At 40.7% G+C, this 26297-nt stretch overlaps 1 protein-coding gene across 1 annotated transcript in view; it reads right to left on the bottom strand.

The window, feature by feature from the left end:
* The window catches only part of abca2 (ATP-binding cassette, sub-family A (ABC1), member 2), a 116323-nt gene that overhangs the window by 38299 nt on the left and 51727 nt on the right, over positions 1 to 26297 (bottom strand). The window contains exons 8-23 of the mRNA XM_074637117.1: positions 24858 to 25079; positions 21925 to 22307; positions 20552 to 20711; positions 19200 to 19328; positions 18840 to 19007; positions 18360 to 18456; positions 17466 to 17639; positions 13229 to 13331; positions 12805 to 12919; positions 9572 to 9762; positions 7249 to 7399; positions 6884 to 7088; positions 6625 to 6789; positions 4809 to 4989; positions 1972 to 2184; positions 87 to 283 (exon numbers count right to left, since the gene is read on the bottom strand). Of these exons, the coding sequence (XP_074493218.1) occupies positions 87 to 283; positions 1972 to 2184; positions 4809 to 4989; positions 6625 to 6789; positions 6884 to 7088; positions 7249 to 7399; positions 9572 to 9762; positions 12805 to 12919; positions 13229 to 13331; positions 17466 to 17639; positions 18360 to 18456; positions 18840 to 19007; positions 19200 to 19328; positions 20552 to 20711; positions 21925 to 22307; positions 24858 to 25079 (2854 nt within the window). The remainder of the gene's footprint in view (positions 1 to 86; positions 284 to 1971; positions 2185 to 4808; positions 4990 to 6624; positions 6790 to 6883; positions 7089 to 7248; positions 7400 to 9571; positions 9763 to 12804; positions 12920 to 13228; positions 13332 to 17465; positions 17640 to 18359; positions 18457 to 18839; positions 19008 to 19199; positions 19329 to 20551; positions 20712 to 21924; positions 22308 to 24857; positions 25080 to 26297) is intronic.

A 26297-nucleotide genomic window follows, 5' to 3' on the forward strand; every position in this document is an offset into this window, starting at 1 on the left:
TTTTCCAAGCTTCCCTGGACTGCAATGAGAAAATACTTTTTGGAGCATAACGCAAGGATGTCCTCTAGTACTGAATCTCCACTCACCCTGTTTGTACTTGAGGATTAGGTCCCAGATGGCCCTGCGAGCGTACGGGTCAACTCCCGCTGTGGGTTCGTCCAGGATGACAGCCCTAGAACCCCCAACAAAGGCGATTGCCACAGACAGCTTCCTCTTCATCCCGCCGGACAGAGTCTGCACCAAGCTGTGGCGCTTGTTGGATAACTCCAGGTCAACAATCATCCTGGACACACACCCCCACACACACACCCACACCCACACACACACCCACACACACAGCAAAGCAGTTAGTTACTTGCCGTAGAGCTGATTCACTATCCATATCAGTGTCTATAACTACAGTTATACGGTATATATAGTACAGTTTCACATTTCAGTATAATGTACATTTCCACGGCACTAATTCCATCAGTGTCATTTCATTCTTACCACTGCTGCTCCCATTTCCTCTGTTTCACATACGTGTTCTTATTCACTAATTAATCTAAATCATGATTAATCTACTTTGCTGTTTTTTCAATTCAAATTTGTAAATATACATCATACTGAATTTATCAAGTTTATCACTTTTGATCTTTTTATTTATCACTTGCTATCAAAGAAGTGCTGAGTTTATAAACTATTATGAAGCGTTGAGTTTAGTAACTGGGGAACAGAAAAAATAACAGCTGTTTGAAATAAATGCCCCTGCAGTAGCAGTAAGTAAAGGCCCCAGCCTCTATTTGAGAACTGATTGAATAAATACCTAGGAACAACACTTGATATGTAACTGTCATAGGACTCAAACACAGGTGCCATTAACAGGAAAGGACAACAAATATTATACTTTTCACATAAGCCTCAACAGAGGTCCTGACTGTCTTCTCTTGTTCATTTGTGGAGAGAATAGTAATCTTAGAAGGAATAGTAATCTAGAAGGGCAATCTTGTAATAGGCAAGACTTCGGAGACCAGGTCCAAAAGACACTGGAGCACACGGATATAAGCCAACCAACTCCATCGGAAGACTAACGTTTTGCGTTCTTCTAATATTATATAACAATATCAACAGTAATAAATATTTATATATATATAAATAAAACAAACTAAGTGAATAAGATCATAAACGTGTGTGTGGTAAGATTGCAGGCCAGCAATAATATGAAGCTTAAAACCAAAGTTCAGACAGGAAGACCCTCCTTATACTCTCCCTCAATCCCAACCTTTCGGTCTCTCTCTCTGCTGGCTCCTACTCTATCAGCTGACTGTGGGTGTTTCACTCTTAGTTAACCAAACAGATTCTACCACGCTCTCATGTGCCAATCTTATCGTTGCAATCAAATTAAAAAAAACGTTCTCCTCTTTGCTGCTGTCAGTTGTCTTTCAGTGCGACTCGATGCAACCCGCCTCCACCCCGTCACCTCCAGGCTTCATCAGATTCTGTGCCCAGGCCTGCTCTACATTCCTTCATAGATCTTCAGCTACTCCCTTCACCACCACCACCACCAGTGTCTAGACTCCAGGGGGGAATATATCCTAATCTCATCACGGCATCACTACCCCTTTTGATATACTACGTCACGATGGAGTCTAATGCACTATTCTTCTATCATGTATCATGTAATAAATTATTGTCATTCCATACGGGGTCTCTCCTGATTGAAATCGTATTAAAATGTTCTAAAAGTGCCAATTGGTAAGAAAAGGGCAAGTTAGGTTGAAGGTACAGTGTAGCCTACTTCTTTTAAGACTAGGCATTCCCGAAGATCTGAAATCATTGCCATAATATGGTTTTGTCTGGTTGCATTTGGTTATCAGTGATTTGACTATCCTTATTTGCCATGTAAAGTTGTATTGTAGTTGTCCGATTACCACAGGCAAAGAATGAATTTCCATAAAATGACTAACTTAAATGCAGTAGACTTGTACTGACTTGTCCATCTCCTTGCGTATGTCCTCTTCAGCCATGCCTTTGAGTCTGGAGTAGAACCACAGGTGCTCCTCCACACTCAGCTTGTCAAACAGGACATTGTGCTGTGGACACATGCCCAGGTTCTGACGAATCCGCTCCATCTCTGTGCGAATGTCGTGACCATATATGGTGGCAGAGCCAGAGGTGGGCGGAAACAAGCCTGTCAGGATGGACCTATGACAATTCAGTGTACAGTACGCAGTCAGTAGCAGTAGCATTGATTAAACAGTAAACAGCAATTCAAGCAGGACATGGATGTTGTACACCTCAATATATTGGATCTCGTGCAGCTTAATTGATGCTCTGGCATAAATTGGTCTAATATTGATTAACCCATTGGATAACCATTCAAATGTAACCTCTTTTCTTTATTCATGACCGTTGACAGATGCTCCATGTTTTCATGCTTCCGGTGTAGCTACAGCAGACCACACAAAACTCAGGGATGGTATAGAAGCAGGTGGAAGAAGTCGTTTTTTGTGTACTTGTACCTTTTTGAGTATTTTATAAAGTTGGTCATTTTACCTTAAGAGAGATAATGACTATTCTGGAGCCACTTGAGCATAAACTTCCTTTACACTGGGAGACTATTAAAGAGATGGAGGAGTCGGCTACTGACCATGACAACCAGCTAGCTGTCCTCCAAGCCCCGGTTAGCACACTAAACGCTGCCCCGTCCAAGAAGTGTGAAGGCCTGGTGGGGCGCTCGCTCCGTGGATTTTACAGCCCAGCTGCTGCAAGACCTACTCTGACTTGAAGAGAGGCTGATCCTGGACCGAGCTCACTGCACTTTATGCACCATGCTGGGAGATGGAGAGCCACCCTGCCCAATGGTCATCAGAGTAATCCTATTGCAGGTTAGAAACCACATCATACTATACGCCAGGCCGGAGAGACTTCCCCTCTGTCATACAAGGGCAGGAGGATCTACATTTTTCTAGATTTTATCCCAGCAGTGACTAAGAAAAATGCTGCACTCACTAAGAGGAAGAAGGAGCTGCATTTGTGTCCTAACATCAAGTTTGGGCTTCGGTACCTGCGGTGCTTCACATCACTTTGCCTGGTGGACAAACCCACAGATTGAATGGGCTTGAGTTGGAGATGGACTTTGTTGAGAAAAATTTGAAAAAGGCTGTTAATCCAGACACCGTCTAACGGGGCTGGCGCCCTTGGTCGCCATGGTAACAATGAACTTGAATGAATGAACCCTTTCACTATGGAAGAACAGGTGTAAGATGTTGACTTTCCCTCCGAGAGGACAGTTAGTTTGATCTGAATTGTTAGACCTCAACAAGTAGTTCTCTCTCTTGTGTTGAGGGTGAAACTGTTACTATTGTTTGCACAGTTTTAGTGCCTTTATGCATAAGTGCAATATTACATCCCAGGAAACTCCAAGATCATTTGTAGTTGAAGTTACTGTTCTTCAGGTGAGCGTGTTTTTAATTTTGGGAATGTCTCAATCAGCCTTCTATTGATGGGCTCCTACATGAACACACATTTTTAAAAAGGACTGTTTTTGTGTTTTTGTACGTGCTTTTCTCAGTGATGGGGCTCATTTGGAAAAAGGTGATGTGATATATTTCTGCGCACCAGTTAGAAATTAACAAAATTTTACTAAAACAAATGTGATTACAGTGCTTACAGTATGTTGCCAGGCCAATGTCAATTAAATCTGACAGACTAGTTTTCTTGTAAACAAGGAATTAATGTTTACATTCAGTGTTTCTCACCAAGATGCATCGTGTATCAATGAAAGCACATTTGAAAAGCCATTCTTAAAAGAAATATGTTAAAACCTGGATTGTTTCCATTCATGTTTACTAGCTAGCAGTCTTTTACACTGCCTAGGGCATAACTGTGTTTCTTGGTGCACGCAGAACAGTGTGAAACTAGTGGCAGAATGTGAATTATTGTTTTTTCAGCAGTAATCATTCAAGGTATTTACATTCAATAAATACCTCTCTATATAGTAGTTTTTATTATTGATGAAGTCCACCTTTCAGACTGAGGATTTCAGTAATGATTCCACCTGTCCATACTTGACATGAAGAGTTCCTAAACTGATTTTATTGTAAGTGATGGGGGACAAAAGCCACAGTCCTCATCCTGTATAAAAATGCATTCTAAAGTTCAGCAGAAGCTAATAGGAGGCTTCATTGGTCTGTGTTTTAGTATTGAATTCCCTCTTTGTGTTTCCTTACTGAGCTATAGTAAAGGGACAGTAAGGAAAAGAGGGAATTCTGCCTCTTCTATAAAACAACGAGATCTGTTGAATCCTCTCAGTCCACTGACAGGACTTCTTGTGGTGCGAATTCTGATTGAGTAGCTGCACAAGGCGTTTTTGCTGCCCTCATCAGTTGCTACACGTGTCATTTTCAAAGGAACAATGTGATCTGCATTATCAAAACACACCTGCTGTTACCACTAGTAACCACAGATTACCAAATAGAAATAAAGCCAAATCACCTGACTAAATATAACTTTAAACACTTTTTAAAAATGTTTATCTTAACATCAAATTTGAATGTTGTCTATTTAGTCATTAATATGTAATGTTGTATAGAAATACTTGAGATTTGAAACGCAGTTTTCAGGGGCTTTAAATATGATATAGGATCATGTGACACTAACTTTGAACACCAAAAAAAAGCCTACTAGTGTAATTACTGTATGTTACAGTAGGTGGGATGGCATGTCCTTAAGGCAGTCTTTTTTTACATACCAGTATTTCAGTAAAACAGTGATTTTTATCATCACAAACATGCAAAAGTACACACACACACACTAGTCCCCCTCACATGGTTGTGGTCTTGCCAGCGCCGTTGTGTCCCAGGAAGGAGACTACCTGGTTTTCATGGAGGTTGAGGCTCAGTTTGTTGAGGGCCAGCTTGTTGCCGGTCTTGTACACCTTGGTCAGTTTGTCTATACACACAACCAACGACAGGTGGCTTGGCTCCTCCTCTATGCCTCGCATCTCCTCTGGGGTTACAAAGAGAAAGAAAGAAATAAGTGATATAAAAAGATATTAAGACTACTTAAGGTTACAACGAGGGACTTTTATTTTGTTTTGATCTTGGCGGTCCCTGTGGACAAAAGCGGCAGTGTTTCAAAGCACCTGATTCCCTTTAGGAAACCTCTCATTTTACTGCATTAGGGTGTGACAGTCTGCCCCACGCAGCCCTGGTTCGAAGGCAGGAGCGAAGCCACATCTGGGTCTGCCTGCGGTGGGCTGGTCGCTGCTGGAGGCCTCGGCTGAGCTGAAGGAGTTTCTGGTGACCCTGCATGATTTTGTCTGATTTCTCACGGAATCCAGCATTATTAAAATAACTATACTGTATATAAATAGTTGTTCTTGTTTTCTTATGTAGGTCATATAGAACTTATTTTTACATAGCTTCATATCTTAACAGAAGCTATCTCAAGTCGCTTTTCATATAGAGCAGGTCTAGACCGTACTCTATAATATAGAGGCCTCAGTATTAAATTGAGTTCCACAACCAGTTAAAAGTTCCTCACAATAACTTTAAATACAAAAATAGATATTTAAGAAACTTCTACCTTTCTTTGACACTCTTATTCGTCTTCTTTTCGGAACATTATTTAAATAACGGCAAATCATAACAGATGTTATGTCAAGACACTTCTAAACCGTACTCTATCACTCACAAACTCAAACTTATTGGGCTACCAACAACCATATTTCTGATTTGGACTAAACACTAAGCAAACACAGTCACAAGCTATTAAATACTATTATTAAATTAATATTCATAAAGGTCAGAAAGATATAACGACACAGAGCATTGATGTAGTGTAATTCCCCAAGATCCTCTGTCAATCCATCTAACAGCATGTATTTATATATGACTATCTACAGTATGAGGTTATGTGCTGAGGTTCATACACAAAATTCCCATAATAAAATCTGTATACACCCAAATTACAAAAAAACAAACATATTCTCTTTTTTACCTATAGTAAACTTCTACCTCTACGATAGTTCTGATTTTATTTCTCCAGGTTTTGAGATGTCTGTCTCTGAGATTTCTGTCTTGACCCTAAAACAATGGAGGTGAATGGAATTTAGTTTGTCATGCTCCAAAGCAGTGTCCCCAGGGACACTGTTTCTGGAAAGAGATTTTTCTAAATGTAACTCTTCAATGTTGTAACCCTAACACACTAAATCCTGTTCACCTTTAGCTAACTGTTTCCTTGTTTCCAGTCTGTGCCAAGCTGAGCTAACCGGCTGCTGGTTGGAGCTTCATATTTATCCAACACACCTTACGTAACTCTCAGAAAGAAGGCAAATATATGTATTTCCCTAAATGTTTGGTTTGGTTTCGGTTTTGACATAGACTGAAGTTTACTATGTGAATGGAAATATGTTTTCCCTTATAGTCAGAAGTTATGTAAGGGATTAAAGTCAGAGGAGAGTGCTGTCTCATCACATCAACATCAAGAAGGCAAGGAAAATAACTGGACCAAGCGCGCTAGTTAATAAGTTAGTTTAGATAGCTGTGTGTTCAAATTTGACTTGGTGAAGTGAATCTATAGAACGCGAGAATCTTGTCCACAAGCAGTCCTCGTCAGCTCCAAATAATCATTTGTTTGTACCGGATCTCCGCTGGTCCATAGCACAAGCCTGATCCTCCTCCATCACACTGAGCCTGGCAGCCCCGCCTCCACACCACGGCCAATCCCAGGTCTCAACACGCCCACTGCCTGACCAATAGGATCTCTGCAGAGGGAAGTACCATGGACGGGGCAGCCCATACATTCCTATAAGAGAGGTAAAACACATTTGATCTAATCTATCTGAAAAGATATGTTCGACATTGAGAACGTGGGTATTCAGAGGGCAATGATTTCATACCTGGATGCACAGCCTCTATGTACCAAGTGAGCACACCATACACAGCGGCATCGATAATGAGCATCATCATGGATAGACCCAGGTTAAAGTCATCGCCTTCTACCGGCGACTGGTTGATGGTCCGCCACTGGATGCCAACACCTGCTACCTCATACAATGCAAAATACTTGGAGCCCAGGCCGAAGGCTGTGGTGGACATCAGAGACTGGAGGGGACAGGTGAAACAAGAATTTATTCACCTTAATAGCATCTGGATTATTTAAGTAATACCTCACAGTGGCAACACGAGGAGCACATTTTACAAACAGACCTCAAATATAGTTAGATTCAAATGAAAAGATGGGGAAAAAGAGAAAAAGCCTTACAGCGATGCACTTCTCAAAGGCAGTGATCTTATCGTGGGCCACCTCCTCCCTAATGGCCACATACATGTAGGGCACGTAGCTGAGGAAGTAGATGATTCCTCCACACGCAGAAGCCAGCTTGGCCTTAGAGTAGATTACTGACACCAAAAAACTGGGAAACAAAGGAAATTTACATTGAGCTTCTTTATCATTTAGTAGTTTCATGAAATCTCATATATTGTACGAGTCAAACTAATGATTCCTAGACGAAAGCTTGGCACAGTGAAGTCAGGGGTAGTTTAAACAAATAACTAATACTCTATGTTAATACTATTTCATGGATATATATACATCTATATCAACGTAGCAATAACAGACTATAATACACTGAACTGCTGCGTCTCTGTGAAAAATTTGGATTTGGACGGACGGGTGAAAACCTGCCGCACAGAACCCCCCCCGAAGCAGCGCGCGGCAGAATCTCTTGCTTTTTCTGTTAACAGGTTAACATGGGCAGCCACACAGCCCGCGTGAGCAGCAAAGCTTTGGCGTGACTCGGCTGCATGTCAGCTGCGTCTCTTCTAGAGATTTGAGGTCTCTCCTATTTTTTCTGCGTGCTGAGCCAATATAGACAGTGAAAATGATCTTTTGACCGTAAACTGACATCATACCAGCAACATTAGGCCTACTACAGTTTCAATGTCCATGTCTGTAGAATATGTCACAGACATGGAAAAAAAGTGAATATTTATTTTTAACTTCCTGTTTCCGTTTCAAAATAAAAGCCCTCTAGCGTTTTTTTCTGTGGACAGAATTCCTTTATTTGTTAAAGGGACTATTTGTAACTTTCAGAAATGCTTCTTAACAGCGACACCTGTGGCCGTGAAATCAACGAAAGTCAGCGTCGGGCTCGCGCTTGCTCGCTCTCAATATACCTGAACGAGCATCGCTCAAAACAGTGAGGTGACACAAGTCAGCTAAAACCACAATATCACTCTATATTTCAGCTGCTTGGCAGTAATGTTAGCTGACCAGACGAAGGTCTCTCCATGAACATGATTTAGATCTGATCCTAGTGTTGGCTTTTCCTGCCTAAGTGCAGGCTGAAGCAGCGGCGCTCTGCAGCGTGTCTCCCTGCTCTCTCCTCCCGCAGCCGGAGAGCAGAGGAGACACCGGCACCCGGTCGGTAACGAGAGGGTAACGTTACTAGCTAATGAGCTCCGTCACTTCACAAGACACGGGAAACCTCTGTTGGTCTGGAGGAGCTGCAGCATTTTTTTTCTGCACAAACGTCCACTGTGCATTCACTAGATATTCTCAAAGCTAAACTAACTCTTCTGCAGTGAGGAGTGAGCGTGCGTTCACGTCTAGAGGTGGAGCGAGCTGAGAACGCGCGCGCTCTCTGAGCGAAGGCAGGCAGGCAGAGTTGGAGAGGCAGCGGCCACACACGAACGCGCATATGTGAGCGCGCATGTGTGACGACCCGCTACATTTATGCGTGTACAAAGTTACAAATAGTCCCTTTAACATAAGGCTTTTATTCGGAAATATTTGCAGGACAGTGTTGTGGAAAATAGCAGGGCTCCATATATTATTAGAGTTCTGGCTTCCGTGGATTATTATTACTTACAAATGAGCACACACTTCTTAAACTTTTTCTGTCTAGAATAAATATATATGACATTTATAATGTAATGAAAAGGAAGATAGAAAGAAGGATGAAAGAAAGGGCTGTCAGTAGCAGCCCAGCAGCAGCAACGCTGTCGGTGTGGACAACACATGCATGAAAGACGCAGTAGTTCAGGCAGCCGAGGCTCATGGAATGCGCTTCTCTTAAGCCGCGCATCACGTTTTTCTATCAGTTTTTAGACATGCATAAAAGTTAAAATATTCACACCACTCGTCGATGTCGCGCTTGGCACAGGCAGCCAATCAGATCAAGCAAGAGGTGGGCTTTACTGCTTTACCATTTTCTTCCCGTTTTGATGGCGGTAGACGTGGTAGGAACAGGGGGACAATCAGCAAATGCAGACGAAAGGTTGATACTAGCTGTATTTAATTATGATTAACTATTAATTGAGGTTTCTAACTATATAATTTGTCTGCTTAAATGGATTTCTTTTTCCCTTAACCACATTTGATCGCCCAGTTGCACACGCAGCCCCGCTCCACAGGTGCATCACAATGTTTTGACTGACGCACTTTGCCAAAGCATTTTTGAAGCCTGTAGCAACACATCTCTGTCTGAATTTTAGAAATAGTCAACTGTTGAAAGCTTGGGAAACTGACCCATTTTGAGAAGTGAGGGATTCATAGAAAGTTCAGTGGAACTAGGAGATCTCACCAGAACATGATGGTGGCCACGGCGTAGATGGTGAGGAAGAGCCAGATGATGAAGGGGTCGCTGTGGAGCAATACCCGGCCGTACTTCAAGATGGCCGTCAGAGCGGTGACAGAGATGGACAGCTGGACAAAGCCGGTGATGAACCAAGCCACCCAGTGGACAGCGTTGTTCAGACCCATCATCTTCATCACCTGTGGAAATGGCATGTGGGTTACATGTCTGAAGTTGTAACTACATTTAAAACTGGTCCACTGTAGGTTTGTTTGTCATTCAGTGGTGGTAAGGACATTTTTACTCTCCAGTGTTATGTCTGAGCTTTTGATACACAAAATAAAATAACACAAAGACACTCTCACCCAGGAGAGAACTGTTCATGTCCTGTGTGAATCCAACAACGTGTTGTTTGTCTTTGTGTTCAAAACGTTAAATTTCACTTTCACTTTACAAACGTAGTATTTTTAACCCAAACCACGATATTTTTCTTAAACCTAACTAAGTGGTTTTGTTGCCTAAGCAAGTGTTTGTGTTTGAATTGATAATGTTAACCACATAGTCACTGCAACCATGGCAGAGCATCGTAGTTAGACGTGCTGGACCACTATTAATTTCACCGTCAACATCATCGTCATCAACATCATCACCATCATCACCATTATCCCCGTTATTGTTATCTCTGCTACTCACCTCATCTATCTATCTCATACTCTGTACACTGCCCTGGTAACATTACAGCATTTATACCTCTGTCTCTCCCTCTCTCACATACATGTGTGCACATGCACACACGCACACAAAATCAGTTCAGAGCCTCCATCCCCCACTCTATCAATTTGTTATATGTATCTCTTAAATTGTTTTGTCTTGATGTTTGTTCTGTTCTCCACTTTCCGTCTTTGTCAAGTTTTTGTTGTGTCACATTCGACCAATAAATTTTTTTTATTTTTTTTTTAATTGTTTTTATTTAAAAAAATATAATTCTGTGGTTTTCCCAGAATTTGTTTCCTAACAGGGTTGAAATACCACTGAACTAGTATTATTCATTATCATTATCATGACATGCTGAATCTCTGAACCATACTAATTATATTATTAATTCTGCTCATACATGTTATATGTTAGAGACATTTTATCAGAAGGATAAACCCCTTGAAATCAACCATCTTGTTATCCAGGGGGTCGTTGATATGCTACTTCAAAACAGTGTATGGCTGGTGTTATTCTATATTTTTCATGTACTCAACAAACCCCATGAAAAGACCGAAACCAATAATGTGTGAGTCAGTCTCTCCATACTTTCTAACTTGCCTACTCTGTCTGTGGCTCTCAGCACCAAGCCCGTTGGTTTCTACTGAAGACATAAATCTTTAAAAACAACTCACAAACATATAGTTCCATTTTTTTTATAAAGGATCAGTAATTTCCTAAAACAGATGGACACTTTAGTTTTTAACAAACATTACTCAAACAGGATATAATGTATTTGTTGGGGACTATATTCAGCTGCGAATTAATCCGCATTTGGTGCTCAAGTCAGTATTTGGGGAAGCAGGACAGTGAATGTAGGCTTGAGTCAAAATAAACTACAGTGTGTGTGTTGATAGTAATGAAGGAACATGTCCCCCAGTGAAACATTGTGGCTCATTGGTGTTTTTAATAACAACAATGGAGCTCTATGGCTCAGAGGAATACAATATTTCAGGCTTTGGATACACATACAGGACTTTAGTTTGTAGGATACATCCATTGTTGTGTCTGCGCATGGGATTTGTTGATAATAAGAAAATGTAAAACATTTGCAGACTTGTCCTTTAAAATGATGATATTAATAATAGTAATAAACAACATGCTTGCTATGGTCAGGGAGCTGGGATACAAAATACCAAATATCAGCCTGACATGTTAACCAATCGATTTAAAGAGGACCTATTATGCTTATTTTCAGGTGCATACTTGTATTGGGTTTCTACTAGAACATGTTAACATGGTTTACAGCAGTGCTTGAGGTGGAAAAAAAGTGCCGGTACTCCCCTTATTTCACATGTTGTTGTGTGTATCGGCCGGTATCAGCAATCTCTGTTCGACTTATTTATTCAATATTTCGTTAAGCATGTTAAACTCTGTCAGTCATAATCAGCTGTTTTATTGCAATATTATTATACTTGTGCTCTGCATCTTCAATAGTAGGCCTATAATCCTCCAATAATATTCACACTGGAACATTCTAGGGTTAAGGTGGTGTGTTTGTATATATAATGTTAATAGTTAAAGTGCTTTCCTGTCTTATTTGTAGTGTCGCTCTATAATATATTATAGGATGCCTATAGGCTGGAATCAACAGCAGACAGATAGGTACACATGCAGAGCTCAGGTGGGTGAGCTCTTCATTCAGGTTTTAGGAGCAGAGTCCCAGTCAGGATGCTCCTACATATTATACAGAGACACATTCTGAATTTCTACAGTGAATAAAAGATACTAGGAGATATTGGGTTTGGGGGTCCTCCCTCAAGAAAACTGAAGTTTTTTTTACTTAAAACGATGCATGAAACATCATTTTGGACCCTTATTATTATTATTACTAGTTAAATGATTATTTTTATCATTTATCAGAGCCTTCGTCTGAACATTCAATTCTTCTGGAAAATGTTTGCCCTGTAAAATCATATTCTATAAATCAAAAGAGCAGATTCAGAAAAACTTTGAAATGATGTTTCATTAATTATATTTGTTCACAAATAAAAAAGTTATGACTAACGGTTCACTAATTATTTTACAAAAAGGACATAAACATTGTATTGATAAATAACAGCACCCTCGTTCTCACCCCCCCTCTGTCTGAGCTCCTGCTCTGATTGGTCGGCTGGCCCACTCTGTTATGATTTGTCAATCAAACCAAACTCTTTGAACTCCGCTCCAGCTCCGCTCTAACTAGCTTTATTTGAGGTTGTGCTAAACTAGCACTAGGCAGGTATTATGCAAATGTGTTACTTCTTGACATCACCGCGTTACAGAAGAAAAGGCATAACTTCAAGCTAGGCGTTTCAGGCAGTTCAGGAGCGGTGTTTCTGTGAGGAGAGTAACTCCCTTTGGCGTGGACTTTAGGCTTTGTAACTTTGCAGACCTTTTTACAAGCTCAAAAATACTATATAACACACTAAAGGAAAGGGAATAATAGGTCCTTTTTAAGTCCCCTCCACCCCCCGACTGATGACAGACATATGATCATACATTCTGACCTCTTTGAGCCGGTGCTCCTTCTCAGCCACAATGTGCTGAATCATCATGGCTACTGAGTAAACCCAGGAGATCACCATGCACAGAGGCATCATGTGCTCAATCACAAACAGAAAACTGAAAAAAACACATCAACACAGGGTATCAGGTAAAGACCAAATATACACACATTATTAGACCATACTGCATTTCAAATGCATGGGATCTCAACATGTACAAACGTGTAATACGTATGACATATATTTATCAGAAATGAAGAACACAATTTCTATAAGCATTTTGAAATACACAATGTTTCAAACTGCATATAATATTTTTATGACAACCATGTTTTTCCATCTCTGCCTGATGATTGCTTGTCATTGCCCAACATTACAACCTAAACAGAACCACAAATAAGAGAACATGATAAAGTGCGTTTCTTACTCGTCTCTGGTGTAACATGGGTAGGGGAACATCTGGACGTAGTTACCAGGCTCCACAACATCATGGCCCACAAACGTGTTGATGATGGCTCTCTCTATCATATCTGAGAGGGGAGAGAGAGAGAGAGAGAGATAAATAAAGTACAAAATGTGCTACTTTTGCATTACATTTACATTTTTTTTGTATAATTTCCTAAAAAGCCAGTCTTTGTTTTCTGCGTCTCTCTTCACAGTTCAGTTTCCTGAGTTGTGGATGTTTTTATTTGGTGTAATATTGTCCAGTATTGTGATGAGGCAGATCTTCCTGTAACTGCATGAGTTACATTTCAATTGTTCCTCCCCTTACATTAGCATCTAGTCAGTGAGGTATATTTGGTCGTTGGTTGGTATATATTGTTGTTTCCCTCTTTTTTGAATAACTTGTTAAGTATTTCTTTAAAGCTCCTCTAATACATATTAATACATTAATGGATCAAACATGCATCCATCCATTATCTGTAACCACCTATCCCGTTCGGGCTGGAGCCGATCCCAGCTGACATTGGGCGAAGGCGGGGTGCACCCTGGACAGGTCAACAATGAACCTAACGGGCATGTCTTTGGACTGTGGGAGGAAGCCGGAGAACCCGGAGGAAACCCACACTGACACAGGGAAAACATGTAGACTCCACACAGAAGGGCCTCAAGATGGATATGAACCTGTGAGCCTCTTGCTGTGAGGCGACATCAAACAACCGTGTGTAATTTGAAAGCTGTTGCTCATAATGACAAACTTACAGATAATTATTGCCAATTGTGCAGTTCCCCTCAGCTCTACAGAGCTTGTCAGCTTTTTCTAGATCATTGTATTGGTTTTCAGGTCCACAATCTCCACCAAACAGCCGACTAAGTTGGAGACTTGCTGGTGAACTGGAGCATTTAGCAGCTAAAGGAGAGCGAATACTGTACTTACATTCATGTGGTGGACACTGAAATTACTCCAAATGAATAATAATGCACAACAATAATAGGCAACTGTTTGCTATTTGATATTCATAGTGTGATAATACATCAGGTGTCGCATTTACAGCTATTTCTGCTGCCCTTAAGTGTCAAAAAAGCAATTTATGGAGCTTCAAATAGTTTTAAAATGGTATTTGAGCAATTTAGTATGGCACTTCCATTCACAGTCACAGTCTGTCTTTCTTTCCCTCCTCTCCAGCCACATTTCCTGTTCCCCAGTCCCCTTCATTGCAATTTTTTGTCCATCCAGCAGATGTCCTCTGACTTTCCTTCCTTCCCCATTACCCACCCATCTACACATCTCTTCCCACTTCCCTCATCTGCTCTCCAGTTGCCTGGCCTTCCTAGCCCACCCCCTCACCTGAATCTCATTCCCTCATCAGCCTCTCAGTTCATGTACCGGTACCAGTACCATTCATTCCGTGTCAGTTCATTCACATAATGATAGCTGAGTATTTATGCATAAACTCAGTGAAGAAGAAAGCATTTGCTGTGAAGGGACACAGAGGTAACGTCTTGGCGTGGAGCATGTGATGTAAACACTAACAAGAACTATCAGGATGTGGCGGTGGAAAAGTATGATATGAAACAATAGAAGATGTGACACAGTAGTCAAGTAATTATCAAAGTAATATTATAGTATTTACTGTAGCAACTGTCTCCATGTGTTATCATGACTACACATTCGTTACATCAGACCAGTGACACTAAACATGAGGAGGAAGGCTGGAACATAGAAACAAGCAACTAAAGCTGGTACACTGGAAACAAGGAATGATGACGAGCTGACACAAGGAGAGGGAAGCACAAAGACTAAGGCTGTATTCGATACCGCCTATGACATACTGACAAACACAGCATGGAGTATACAGTACATACTGCGTTCCTCAGTAGCAGCAGTATGAAACGGTCAAAGTGATGTATTTAGCAGTATGCTAGACCAGGCTTTAGTCTTTAAACCAGCTCTTAATGCACTGGACAAAAAAACGAACTTGTACCACTATTACTAAATTAATAAAAATAAATAAATTTGATTTTGTTGTTTATGTTTGTTTCCTTTATAAGATACTGCAGGTTTATACTATTTATTCTAACAGCTCATAGTGAAGTCAGACAACCAGGATCATCAACAAGGGGAGACGGGAAATATAAAACATTGCTCGACTAAATTTATTGCTTTTTCAGTTACGGCTACAAAACAGTGGACTGATATCCCTACACAAAAGGGTCATGTTGTCTCAGCAGGTATCTCTCTTTCCCTCGCCACTCTGCTGCTCTGTAGCCGGTCTGTGAGCGTGACTGGCCGGCTGGCGAGCGAACTACGCACACGGGCAATTGTGGAGCTTTTCAACTCAAAAGGCAGATAAACACAGGTTCCTGTTAATTTATAATGGATATTTATGTTGTGATATTTAAACAAACTATCTGTCAACAAGGATATAAAAGCTCCTCGTCTACGAGACCGGTCTCTAGAGAGCTCCAGCCAGCTCACAGCGGTATGTGAGCGTGACTACCCAGCTGGAGAGGTAGCGACCCCGACAGGCGCTGGCTACATAGCTGTCACAGCAGTTTGTGGAGCTTCTTAACTCCGAAAATGTTGAAGTGAATTTAGCGATGAAATAGATACGAAAAATGTAAAAAAAGAGCCGTTTTTGGCAGCTGTTGTGACCATAGCCTTTACTATTCCAGCGCTTTGCATTGTGGGATACAGTAGGCGAGGTAGACTGGTCCGATGCATACTGGGTACTTTTGGCATACTGTAGATTTTGCTTTTGTTCGCATACTATATGCTACATTTTGGTCAAATCAGTACGTACTACTAGAATACAGCCTAAATACGTAAGGGCTGATTAACAGATGAAACACAGATATGGCAAAAACAGGAAAACACACAAAGACAGGAAATAAATCCAAACATGACACATGGAAAAAGTAATTTTCTAAATAAAACAGGAAACAGACTAAACAAAAACCCAAGACCAGGACAGTTTACTCTGTATTATGCAGATATTCTGGATATTACTGCTTAATATGTAAAGGAATGTTTCTGAAAAGAGATTTTTTTCATTTTATGTCAAAGCCTTAATGCAAAATTCCATTTGCCTCCATTATTAAAGGGGTGGAGGCAGAAACCTCAATCAAAACATGGACATAGACCACATGAGGTGAGTGATAAAATGTGTTTTGATTTTGTAATTTGGGTGATAGAACCCAGTCAGGTAATCTCCCATGGCTACAATCATGTACACAATGCTTTGGCCGTTTCTGGGCCAACTCTTTAGACTGTGTCCTGTCAGTCTGGATGCATCATTGTGGATCAACTTTCTGTGTCAGATGAGCAGCTTCCCTGCTCTCTTCTTCCATAAATAAAAGATGACTGAGTGAGAAAGTGCTTCTGCTGCAGCTTGCACTTGCATCTTCACAGGTGCAGCCACATCATAGTGCACAGTGGTTAACACTTTACCAGAATAAATGATTTTCTTAGTAAAACAAACCTAACCAAGCATTTGACACCACAGTCTGGCTCCCCTGTAGACCTGTGTCTGGGTCTTTACCTATAGCAGACTGTAGCCATCTGCATACTGCACTAAAACAATGAGTCTACTTTAAAGGTCCCATATCATGCTCATTTTCAGGTTCATACTTGTATTTTATGTGTCTATTAGAACATGTTTACATGCTGTAATGTTAAAAAAAAAATTATTTTCATACTGTCTGTCTGAATATACCTGTATTCACCCTCTGTCAGAAACACTCCGTTTTAGTGCATTTCAACGGAATTGCGTTGCTAGGCAACAGTTTGGGTCCATGTTTACTTCCTGTCAGCTGATGTTATTTACATACACTGCAACAGGAAATAAACTGAGACACATTTAGAATGTTTATGTTTAAAACCGTGTGATGATCTAAATATTGTATATTTATGACATCACAAATGAACAAAAGTCCTAACAACTTGTTTCAAACACACAATTTCTGAATATGGGCTGTGTGTATTTCTTCGTATATTGAGCGTTTTGATAGGTTAACAGTATTTATATAGCACTTAAACCTGCTTTATAATATAAAAGACATGAAAATCTCACTTTGTACAATATGGGACCTTTAAGATTTTTTCAGATTCCAAACATGGTAGGATTGCAACAAATCAAATATAACCATGTCAATTATGTATCAAATCCATATTAAAGCCTGTATCGTGAATATAAATTATATTCAGCATTTGAGTCACTCACCTTGGATCCAAACAAAACCGTAGAGGAAGTAGAATTTCCCCCCGGTGTTGGGCCCGGGACGCCAGTAGGCTCGTCTGATTTCATTGGTCTTCTCTGTAAAGCTTGAGTTTTGTCTAATTTTGTACAGAACGTGGGGTGGCAGGGAGCCATCTTTGTTTGTCTGGACGATCACACCTGAAATAAAAAGAACATATATCAGGTCAGACGTGTCCTGGTGGCTCAAACAGTAGACCAACATCATACTGTAGGTTCAGTTACAGTTCTAGGTTCTTCACAAATCACTTTTTCTCAGTTCACCTTATGGCCTATTTGGCCCTGGGAGCCTCAATGTGACAAGTTACTGCCGTATAGACCCCAATGTTAACTGAGACCAGAGCTGTCTTGAGGAAAATAGACAGATCCAGTTTTCTAACCTTATGTAATTCTCACACATATTTTACACAGTGCGTTCAGCAGGGTCTCCTCCAGCAGGGGCTCCTATCTCTCACCGTATCAACATTTAAGCGATAGGAGTTACAGTCTTGAGAGGTGCACCTCAGATTAATATCTGTTAATTACAGTCGACTCTCTGAGCCAGGAGTCACTCAGCAGTTACCGGTTGGTGGGAACACTAAACTGACTGAGATGAGCTAATTAGTGCAGTTTGACACACACATACAGAACATAGACATTTGCACACTTATTCAAGCATTTTTCCAAGTCTTCTCCACCTAATCATATTTTCAGCAAGTTTAATAAAAAAATTAATTATAAAAAAAGTGAAATATGTCTGCTTCAGCACTGTGCTTCACATGGTTTGCATTAGAGCACAAAGAGCTAGCACTTTCTACAAGCATTTGTTTTACTATCAACTGAGGTAGCATGATCACACCCTGACAAAGAGGGATGACTCACTGGCAAACACAGACACATTGTCCTGGTAGGCCTGGTTTAGAGTATAGTTGACGATGCTGTCCTCGTCAGGAAAGCCCTTGAAGACATCCACGCTCACCTGGAAGCACGGGGCAAAGACATAAATAATTTTCCACAGCATAAATGGATTCATCAGAAACTATTGTTAGAGCTGAGCACAAAGATTAAACCATCACACTGGATTACTGCAGCATGTGTTTGTGTTTATTTGACCTTTCCTGTCTCCAAACTGGGAGCAAGTCAATAGTCTTGGAGAGTCAGAACTAAAAGTTTCAACAATTGATACATTACTTTTAGCTATTTTGCTTACTCTGCTCTGTTGCTCTCTTACTAGTGTTCATGAACTCTCAGCAGCAGCAGCAGCAGCTGGTGTTCAGGTGTAACAGCTGACTGAGGCATGTGACCCATATTCTGTGCAGTTGGCCTGTTTTGTTGGGAGCCAATGTTCTACATTATACCAACCTTAGACATGAAGCGCGTCCAGCCGCAGGCGGCGTTGTCGATGGTGTCCAGCTGCTCCAGCAGGGTGGAGATGTTAGGAAGGCTGTAGTTTCCCTCCATCAGACCCTGCATCAGCTCACTGTCTGTGCCGTTCAACAACTCAGGGTGCTGCTGAAGCTCTGAGGACAGCTGGAGGGAGAGGAGGAGAAGGAGGATGAATGGAGACTAACTTGTGCACCATTACATGTTTTCTGACTCAAGTACAAGTTCTATGAATAGATGAACTTTATGGGAAAATATCAATGCACAGATGCTTCTTTTTACATCCTGATAGCACTATAGCATTAATAATGTCCAAAGACGACTTGTAAGTGAGTCTACCTGCTGTAGCCACACCAGGTGGTTGTGAAGCCGGCCCTCCTCCACAAAAGTCCTGAGCTGGGCAGAGATGTTGAGCCACACCTTGGTGTAGTGTGTCACGTTACCGATGAATGCAAACGTCTCATTTGCCTAAGTACAGAAAGTTAACAAATGTTTTCTTTGTATGAATTCAGCCATTTGTTCATATGGTTTCCACTCCTTTCTTCATCCACCTCCTCCCTCCATCTCTCACCCTCCCACACTCACCGCTATCTTCACCATCTTCAGCCCACTTGTTCAGATGAGAGATCTTGAGAGCCGATGCCAATAGTCGGTCTGTGCTCACCCACAGATAATCAGTGGACGTTTGTACTATTGTTGAGGCTAAGAGAGGCCAGCAGCAACATGCTACAGAGCCACAGTAATCAGCTGGACAGTGTATGATTAATGTCTTTTGTGTGGAATACAAATGATGAAACCGTTAACACAGTTTGCTCGATTCTATCACATAATTCATGCTGGGAGTCTCTGGTTTCAGATGCAGCAGTGTAAATGAAACTGCACATGCAGCATTATCAAGAGTAAACTATTAATATCAATGAAAAAACAAACGGTAACGCTTTATATTAAGGTCCTTGTAATTAATAGGTAATAGGGCCCTTATAAGTCCTTTAAAGATGCGTATCAACATTATTATGTGTTAATAAGACTATAGAAGTGTTAATAATAGCATTATAAAAAAACATTTATTGTTAGATTATCATTTATCATTTAGTCATTTATAAGCATTTGTTAACAGTTTATGGACTGCTTAAGAACGTTAATAAAAGCCTTACGAGTTTCTTATAATTGTTTATAGTAGCATTACAAACATTTATTGAGTTTAGCTAACTTACCTATCATATCATTGTTAAACCTTGACTAACCCTTTTTGTTACACACTTTATTGCATTTATAGCAGTTAACTATGCACATATTAACAGTTAACTATGCTTTTTGTAAGTACCGGATCAAAGGCAAGACCAAAGCCTTATTAAGGTTAATAAATCCTTTATTATGTACTTATTAACAGTTAACTATGCTTTTTGCAGGTACCGGATCTAAAGCGTGAAGCGCCTGACTTTAAATGAATGCGTATGTTGCTCTGTGTTTGCTGGATGTGTGAGTATGTCTCATAATGACAACTTTATATGGTGAGAACATTCCAGTGTTGTATTTAAGGCCGGTTTCCCTGCCAACCAAGTGGGGGAAAAAAACTAATGCAGCTTGAACCATAGTTTTTGGAATTCTTCAGCATGGAACACAGCTTTATCAGTGAGAATGTGAACAGCTCTGCTCATACACCTACACCAAAGACAGTGCTGTCTACTTGCCTTCTGAATCACTTTATCCACCTGGGATCCAATGGGGGAGTAGAGGATCTTGGGATTTGTAGTCATCAAGTGAACAAGCAGGCCCAGATTCCTCTGTTCTTTGCTGGTGAATCCCAGAGAACTCATATTCCCCTGCTTCAAAGCCTCTGGCTCAATGATCCTGCAACAAGAGCCACAGGATAAGGCCACTAACTTTACTGCCAAGTAACAGTGCTAGGAAATTAAATTAGCATTTTTTATCTTATCTGTCACAGGTTTTTAGATAACGAAAATTAAACAAAATAATTCTTCCCCACAAATCAGGCCACAAGTTTACCAGGCTCATATGTCATTGTTCCCAGTATACGGTCTTTACACCATGCACAGCTGCAATGATTGCATTAAAGCTTCAGTAGGCAGAAAGGCTTTGGCATCATTTGGCAAAAATTCCATAATAACCTTTCAGCATATTGTAATTCAAGTGCTCGGAGAGAAAACTAGACTTCTGCTCCTCCTCATGGCTCTGTTTTCAGGCTTTAGAAAATCTAGCCCGTGACGGGAGACTTTGACCAATCACAGGTCATTTAGAGAGAGAGTGTCTCTATTGGCTGTGCTCTGGCTGGTGGGCGGTGCTCAAATCTCCAAACATTTGAGGATAGAAATAGGCATTAACGTAACAGAATATTGATTCATATTTGATCAGCGCTGCCTAGTTTGACCGTTTGGTCGGAGTTTACGAGTGATTGACAGCTTCTCAGAGACGGCAGCTGGACGGCAGACTCCAGATCAGCTGTGATTGGTTGTTTTCCTCCAGTCTGTGAAATCTTGCAGATGCCATTAGGAGCACCGGAGGAGACCGAGGAACATGATTTTTTTCAGATTACCTGTCTCATGCATTACTGTCAGGACATAGTGACCGTTTTATAAAAATATATTTTTTTATATTTGCTCCATTTCTACCCACTGCAGCTTTAAGTGATCTCAATTCATGTTCAATCTAATATAAAATGCAGATATGATACAAACACAAAAGAAAGTGAGAACTAAGCTTTGTTAAAGAGGATAATTCCATTTTATTACAACTTGGTCTTATTTATAGTTTTATTAATCATTTCAATCAGTTGTAATCAGCAAGGTAATTGCTAAAATGGGGCAACAATGTTGGCCTTTTAGATGTCATTTTAGTGATACGTGGGAGTCAGCAGTTAATACTGGTCGATAGTGTTATTCTTTTAGATAGAAATTATGGTTCACAACAACTAAAATATGACCAAAGTTGAAATAAAAAGGAATCATCCTTTAAATTGTAAAGATACTTCTCTGTGCTTTCTTCACACAGACATAGCCATTGTTTTGTCATGTTTGGATTCCATCACCTCTAACGCCTCACCCACCTGTTGTGCCCACACAGAATTGGCTGCAGTCCGGCCCACAGTTGTACAAATGCTGAAAACTGAGAGTGAGGGTTCTCTACTTCCTCCTTCTCTTTCCCTCCTCCTGCTGCTCCTCCACCTCCTCCCTCTGCTCCTTCCACCCCCTCCTCCCTAGGGATGTCAGTCGTGTTGGGGCCCCAGGTGGTGGCGTTAAGGGGCCAGGTCATGTTTGTGGGGGGGGCTGGAGTTCGACCAGCACAGGCTCCTTTGGGCAGCAGGCGAGCCAGGCCAGAGAGCAGGTCCACGTCCTTGAGAAGCCTCTCTACATCAGCCAGGTCCTTCAATAATGTCCCGAGGTTGGACTGAGAGAGCGGAACCAAATTGTCGGGCTGTTCCAGGTGAAGCTGGTGGGATGAGGGTGGAGGAAGAGAGGAATAAAAGGTGAAGGGAGAGAGCTAGTGAACACATAAAATGTGATCCAAACATGCTGTTGTTAGTTAGATGATAAATTCATTCTTAATTGTCTTTGTGCTTTGACGATGCTAGAACTGCTCCAGCATTTCAATGTATTTATGTATAATGAATTTTAATTTAATTTAAAGTACTTCGTTTTCTTGAAAAAAAGTATTAAAGTTTGTTACTAGTTTACATCTCTTGAAAGTCACAAAAGATGAGTTGTTTTTATATCTTGTGTGAACAAGATAAATATGTTATGGACACAAGTTATTTTTAATTTTATTTAAATTCCTATACTTCTCTACAATGCATCTGAGCCACATCAGGTTCATACTACCACCTCAAGATGGACAAAACTTTGTATTTTCACCTTGGAATGCCATACAATGAAAATGTTGCTGTTCAGGCATTAAAAAAAAACATGAAACTGTCCTCATGCTGGACTTCACTTCAGTGGACATCACCCACTGGTTTGTGGACTACGGTTTTGAAGCCTCCAGTTCAGCATTTTGTCCATTGCCATCGTGGTTTTTGGCCGTCGCCATCTTGTTTTTTTGCAACCAGAAGTGACACGAAAGGGTGGAGCTAAGTACAACCGAACGCTGAGTAAGACATTTTTAGGCGACCAAAATGTTTCAATTAAAGGTTATATTAAAGGTAGGGTCGACGATGTTGGAAAGCTAGCATCATTTGAAAGTAGCATCGCCTCAGGAGCTCCGTCTAAACACTCCCCCCCTCCCCTCGGGGCTCCTTCCTATGCATCGACCCCCCCACACATGCACGAGCACCGCCGCATCGTAACTGCTTCACAGACACAGAGCGGAGAGAGGACCTCAACTCAACGGAGAGTAGTAACGTAACCTGTTAGCAGCCGTTAGCAGCACAGTCCTGACTGGTTAAATACCGGAGCTATTAACATTAAAGGAGGTTCCATTCAGTTATTATTATGAGGCGTTCAAGCTCTGCTCAGTGAAATTACTATTGGGTGAAGGTAAACGTATCACATCAACGTATTACAACGTCATCATGATGCGTTCAAATGTAATCTGGTAAAATTACGTTTTTGGTGAGAAACTTGAATAAATCCAGTTAATTGAGGAGATGTTTTCACATCAATATAAAATAGATATTAGAGAGGGAACTTCATAACAACGTACCAAGATTTTTTTAATCAAAGTAAATATTTAAATATTCATAATCATTTGAATAGTGTGTTTTTATGCAAATAACCACTATAGATGACAATAACAAAGTACAGTACAGTACTGTGAAGGCTACACTACCCTCCCTCCACGGTGTAATTCAAACACTGTAATTTACCATGTATATAATGTTTTTTTATGTAAAATATATCGAACATTGAATGACTTCAGATCTAAAATGTTATTCCTTCATTTAGCGCAAAGATTTCAAAAGTGGCAGACAAAAAAAATACTTGCCTGCCACAGTGGCAGGAAGTGAAAAAAAGTTCATATCAGACCCTGTCTACGCTCCTTGCAAGTCACAGTTTTTGAACCAGCCTGTTACTTGCTTGTGTTCTGCTATCTGTGTTTTGACTTGCTGCAAACTGCCTTCCTGCCCTAGTCTTCACGACCAATGATCACTGCTAGCCTGTTCATTCAACGAGGATTCAGTAAAGTGCTCTATATTCTATCTGCTACGCTTATGTTTGGGCCCTCTACCCTGTTGCTTCATATCCTGAGCTGTTACAATCTGGTATCAGCATTTGAGAATAAAACTAATTATACAATATTATTACAATACATTTTCAACATTAAAATATATTTTGATAAGGATCCCTTAAATTTGGTTATTGACAGTGGGACATTTTATCGAAAAATAAATAAATAAATATATAATATAGTTTAAAATGTGCTCTCAGTGTTCTCCAGTGGATAATGGAGACACTGTTTCTAAATGACCCCAAACATCCAGCATCTTTGACCATTTTTGGTTACTTATTGGACTCCATACAGTATACTGTACGTTGATACCTATATATCTGTAATATCAGCTGATCATATTGGCCCAGCTCATCAGTCAGGGAGAAAGCTGGTCAATAGACAGTACTTCTGAAAAGCATCAAATTATATGTGGACTGGTATTAAAAGATTTTGCATTTGTATAAATTAGTGTATTAAGGCTTTTCACATACTGTATATGTATTTGGCTGAATGCCTGTAAAGCAAGCAGTGGCCCCACAGTTATTAGAGACTATTTTATTTTATAGAAGCATTAGAAGTGAAAGGTGGCTGTCCCAAACTCATGCACCTTATATTCTACATACAAGATGTGCACATCATTGTATCTTGCTCCCAAAAAATTAAAATATCATATTTCTGGAATTTTGTGCTCCACAGTACACAAAGATTTGTCATGTAAAATAAAATAAAAAAATAGGAATGGGGGGAAAAAACATCCCAAACTACTGTACGGATTATTTTGTTGAATGACAATATATTGTTCTATAGCATCTACAGCAAATGTTTCTGCTGTACCTTCTCAATGACACTCTGTGTGTTGATCTGCTCTCTCAGCTCAAGGCTCATCAGCCTGAAGCGCTCTGACCTTTGAGCCCCCTCTCCGCTGCATACTGCGCTGCGATAGGCCTGCAGCACTGGCCGCTGCTTCTCAGGCACCAACAGGATCTTACTGAGCTCACTGGCCCCGCCCTCCTCACAGGTGAGCATCTCCATTATGGCTCCAGTTAGGAGGACCCCCTGTGGAAGACACAAACAGTGAGCATCTAAAGGTCCTGCTTGTTATTAATGTCCCTTATGATAACATCAAATAGTAAACACATTCAGGAAGTTGAGCAGAGCTCAGATTAGTTCATATTTTTAGTCAGAATAATAACTTACATAATCATACTGTTTGCTGTCTTTGTCATGAACATTTGATCTTTTTGTGGAGCAACAGATATAATGCCTTTCCTGTTCTCACACTGGACTGGTTTGATTTGTTAACTTACTTGGTAAATGGCGTGTATACCTCTGTAATCAAGAGTATGATCAAAATAAACTCCGACAACTTGACCGACCATGTTGGAGGCAAAAATTGAAGGCAGAATGAAAAGCCTACAGTCATAGGCTGTATTAGAAACCGCCTACTACATACTACTGACGAACGCAGTATGTAGTACAGTACATACTGTATACTCCTCAGTAGTATGCAGTATGAAACGGTTAAAGTGATGTATTTAGCAGTATGCTAGACCAGGCTTTAGCCTTTAAACCAGCTCTTAAAGCACTGCACAAAAAACTCCAAAAAACTCGTACCACTATTACTATATGATCAAAAAATACAACTTAGATCTTTTTGTTTATGTTCTGTTTGTTTCCTTTATAAGTTACTGCAGGTTTAAACTATTTATTCTAACAGCTCATAGTGAAGTCAGACGAACAGGATCATCAACGAGGGGAGACGGTAAAATATTATAAAATAAAAAAATAAAACATTGCTTGACAAAATTTACTCAAACTGCTTCTTCAGTTACAGCAACAAAACAATGGACTGATCTCCCTCCAGAAATTAGAGACAATTCTCCTCTTCCCTCTCCTCTCCTCTTCCCTCTCCTCTTCTCTCTCCTCTTCCCTCTCCTCTTCTCTCTCCTCTTCCCTCTCCTCTCCTCTTCCCTCTCCTCTTCTCTCTCCTCTTCTCTCTCCTCTTCCCTCTCCTCTTCTCTCCTCTTCCCTCTCCTCTTCCCTCTCCTCTCCTCTTCCCTCTCCTCTTCTCTCTCCTCTTCTCTCTCCTCTTCCCTCTCCTCTCCTCTTCCCTCTCCTCTCCTCTTCCCTCTCCTCTTCTCTCTCCTCTTCTCTCTCCTCTTCCCTCTCCTCTTCTCTCTCCTCTTCCCTCTCCTATTCCCTCTCCTCTCCTCTTCCCTCTCCTCTTCTCTCTCCTCTTCTCTCTCCTCTCCTCTTCCCTCTCCTCTTCCCTCT

Source organism: Sebastes fasciatus, chromosome 6 (genome assembly GCF_043250625.1).
Source record: "Sebastes fasciatus isolate fSebFas1 chromosome 6, fSebFas1.pri, whole genome shotgun sequence".
NCBI lineage: Eukaryota > Metazoa > Chordata > Actinopteri > Perciformes > Sebastidae > Sebastes > Sebastes fasciatus.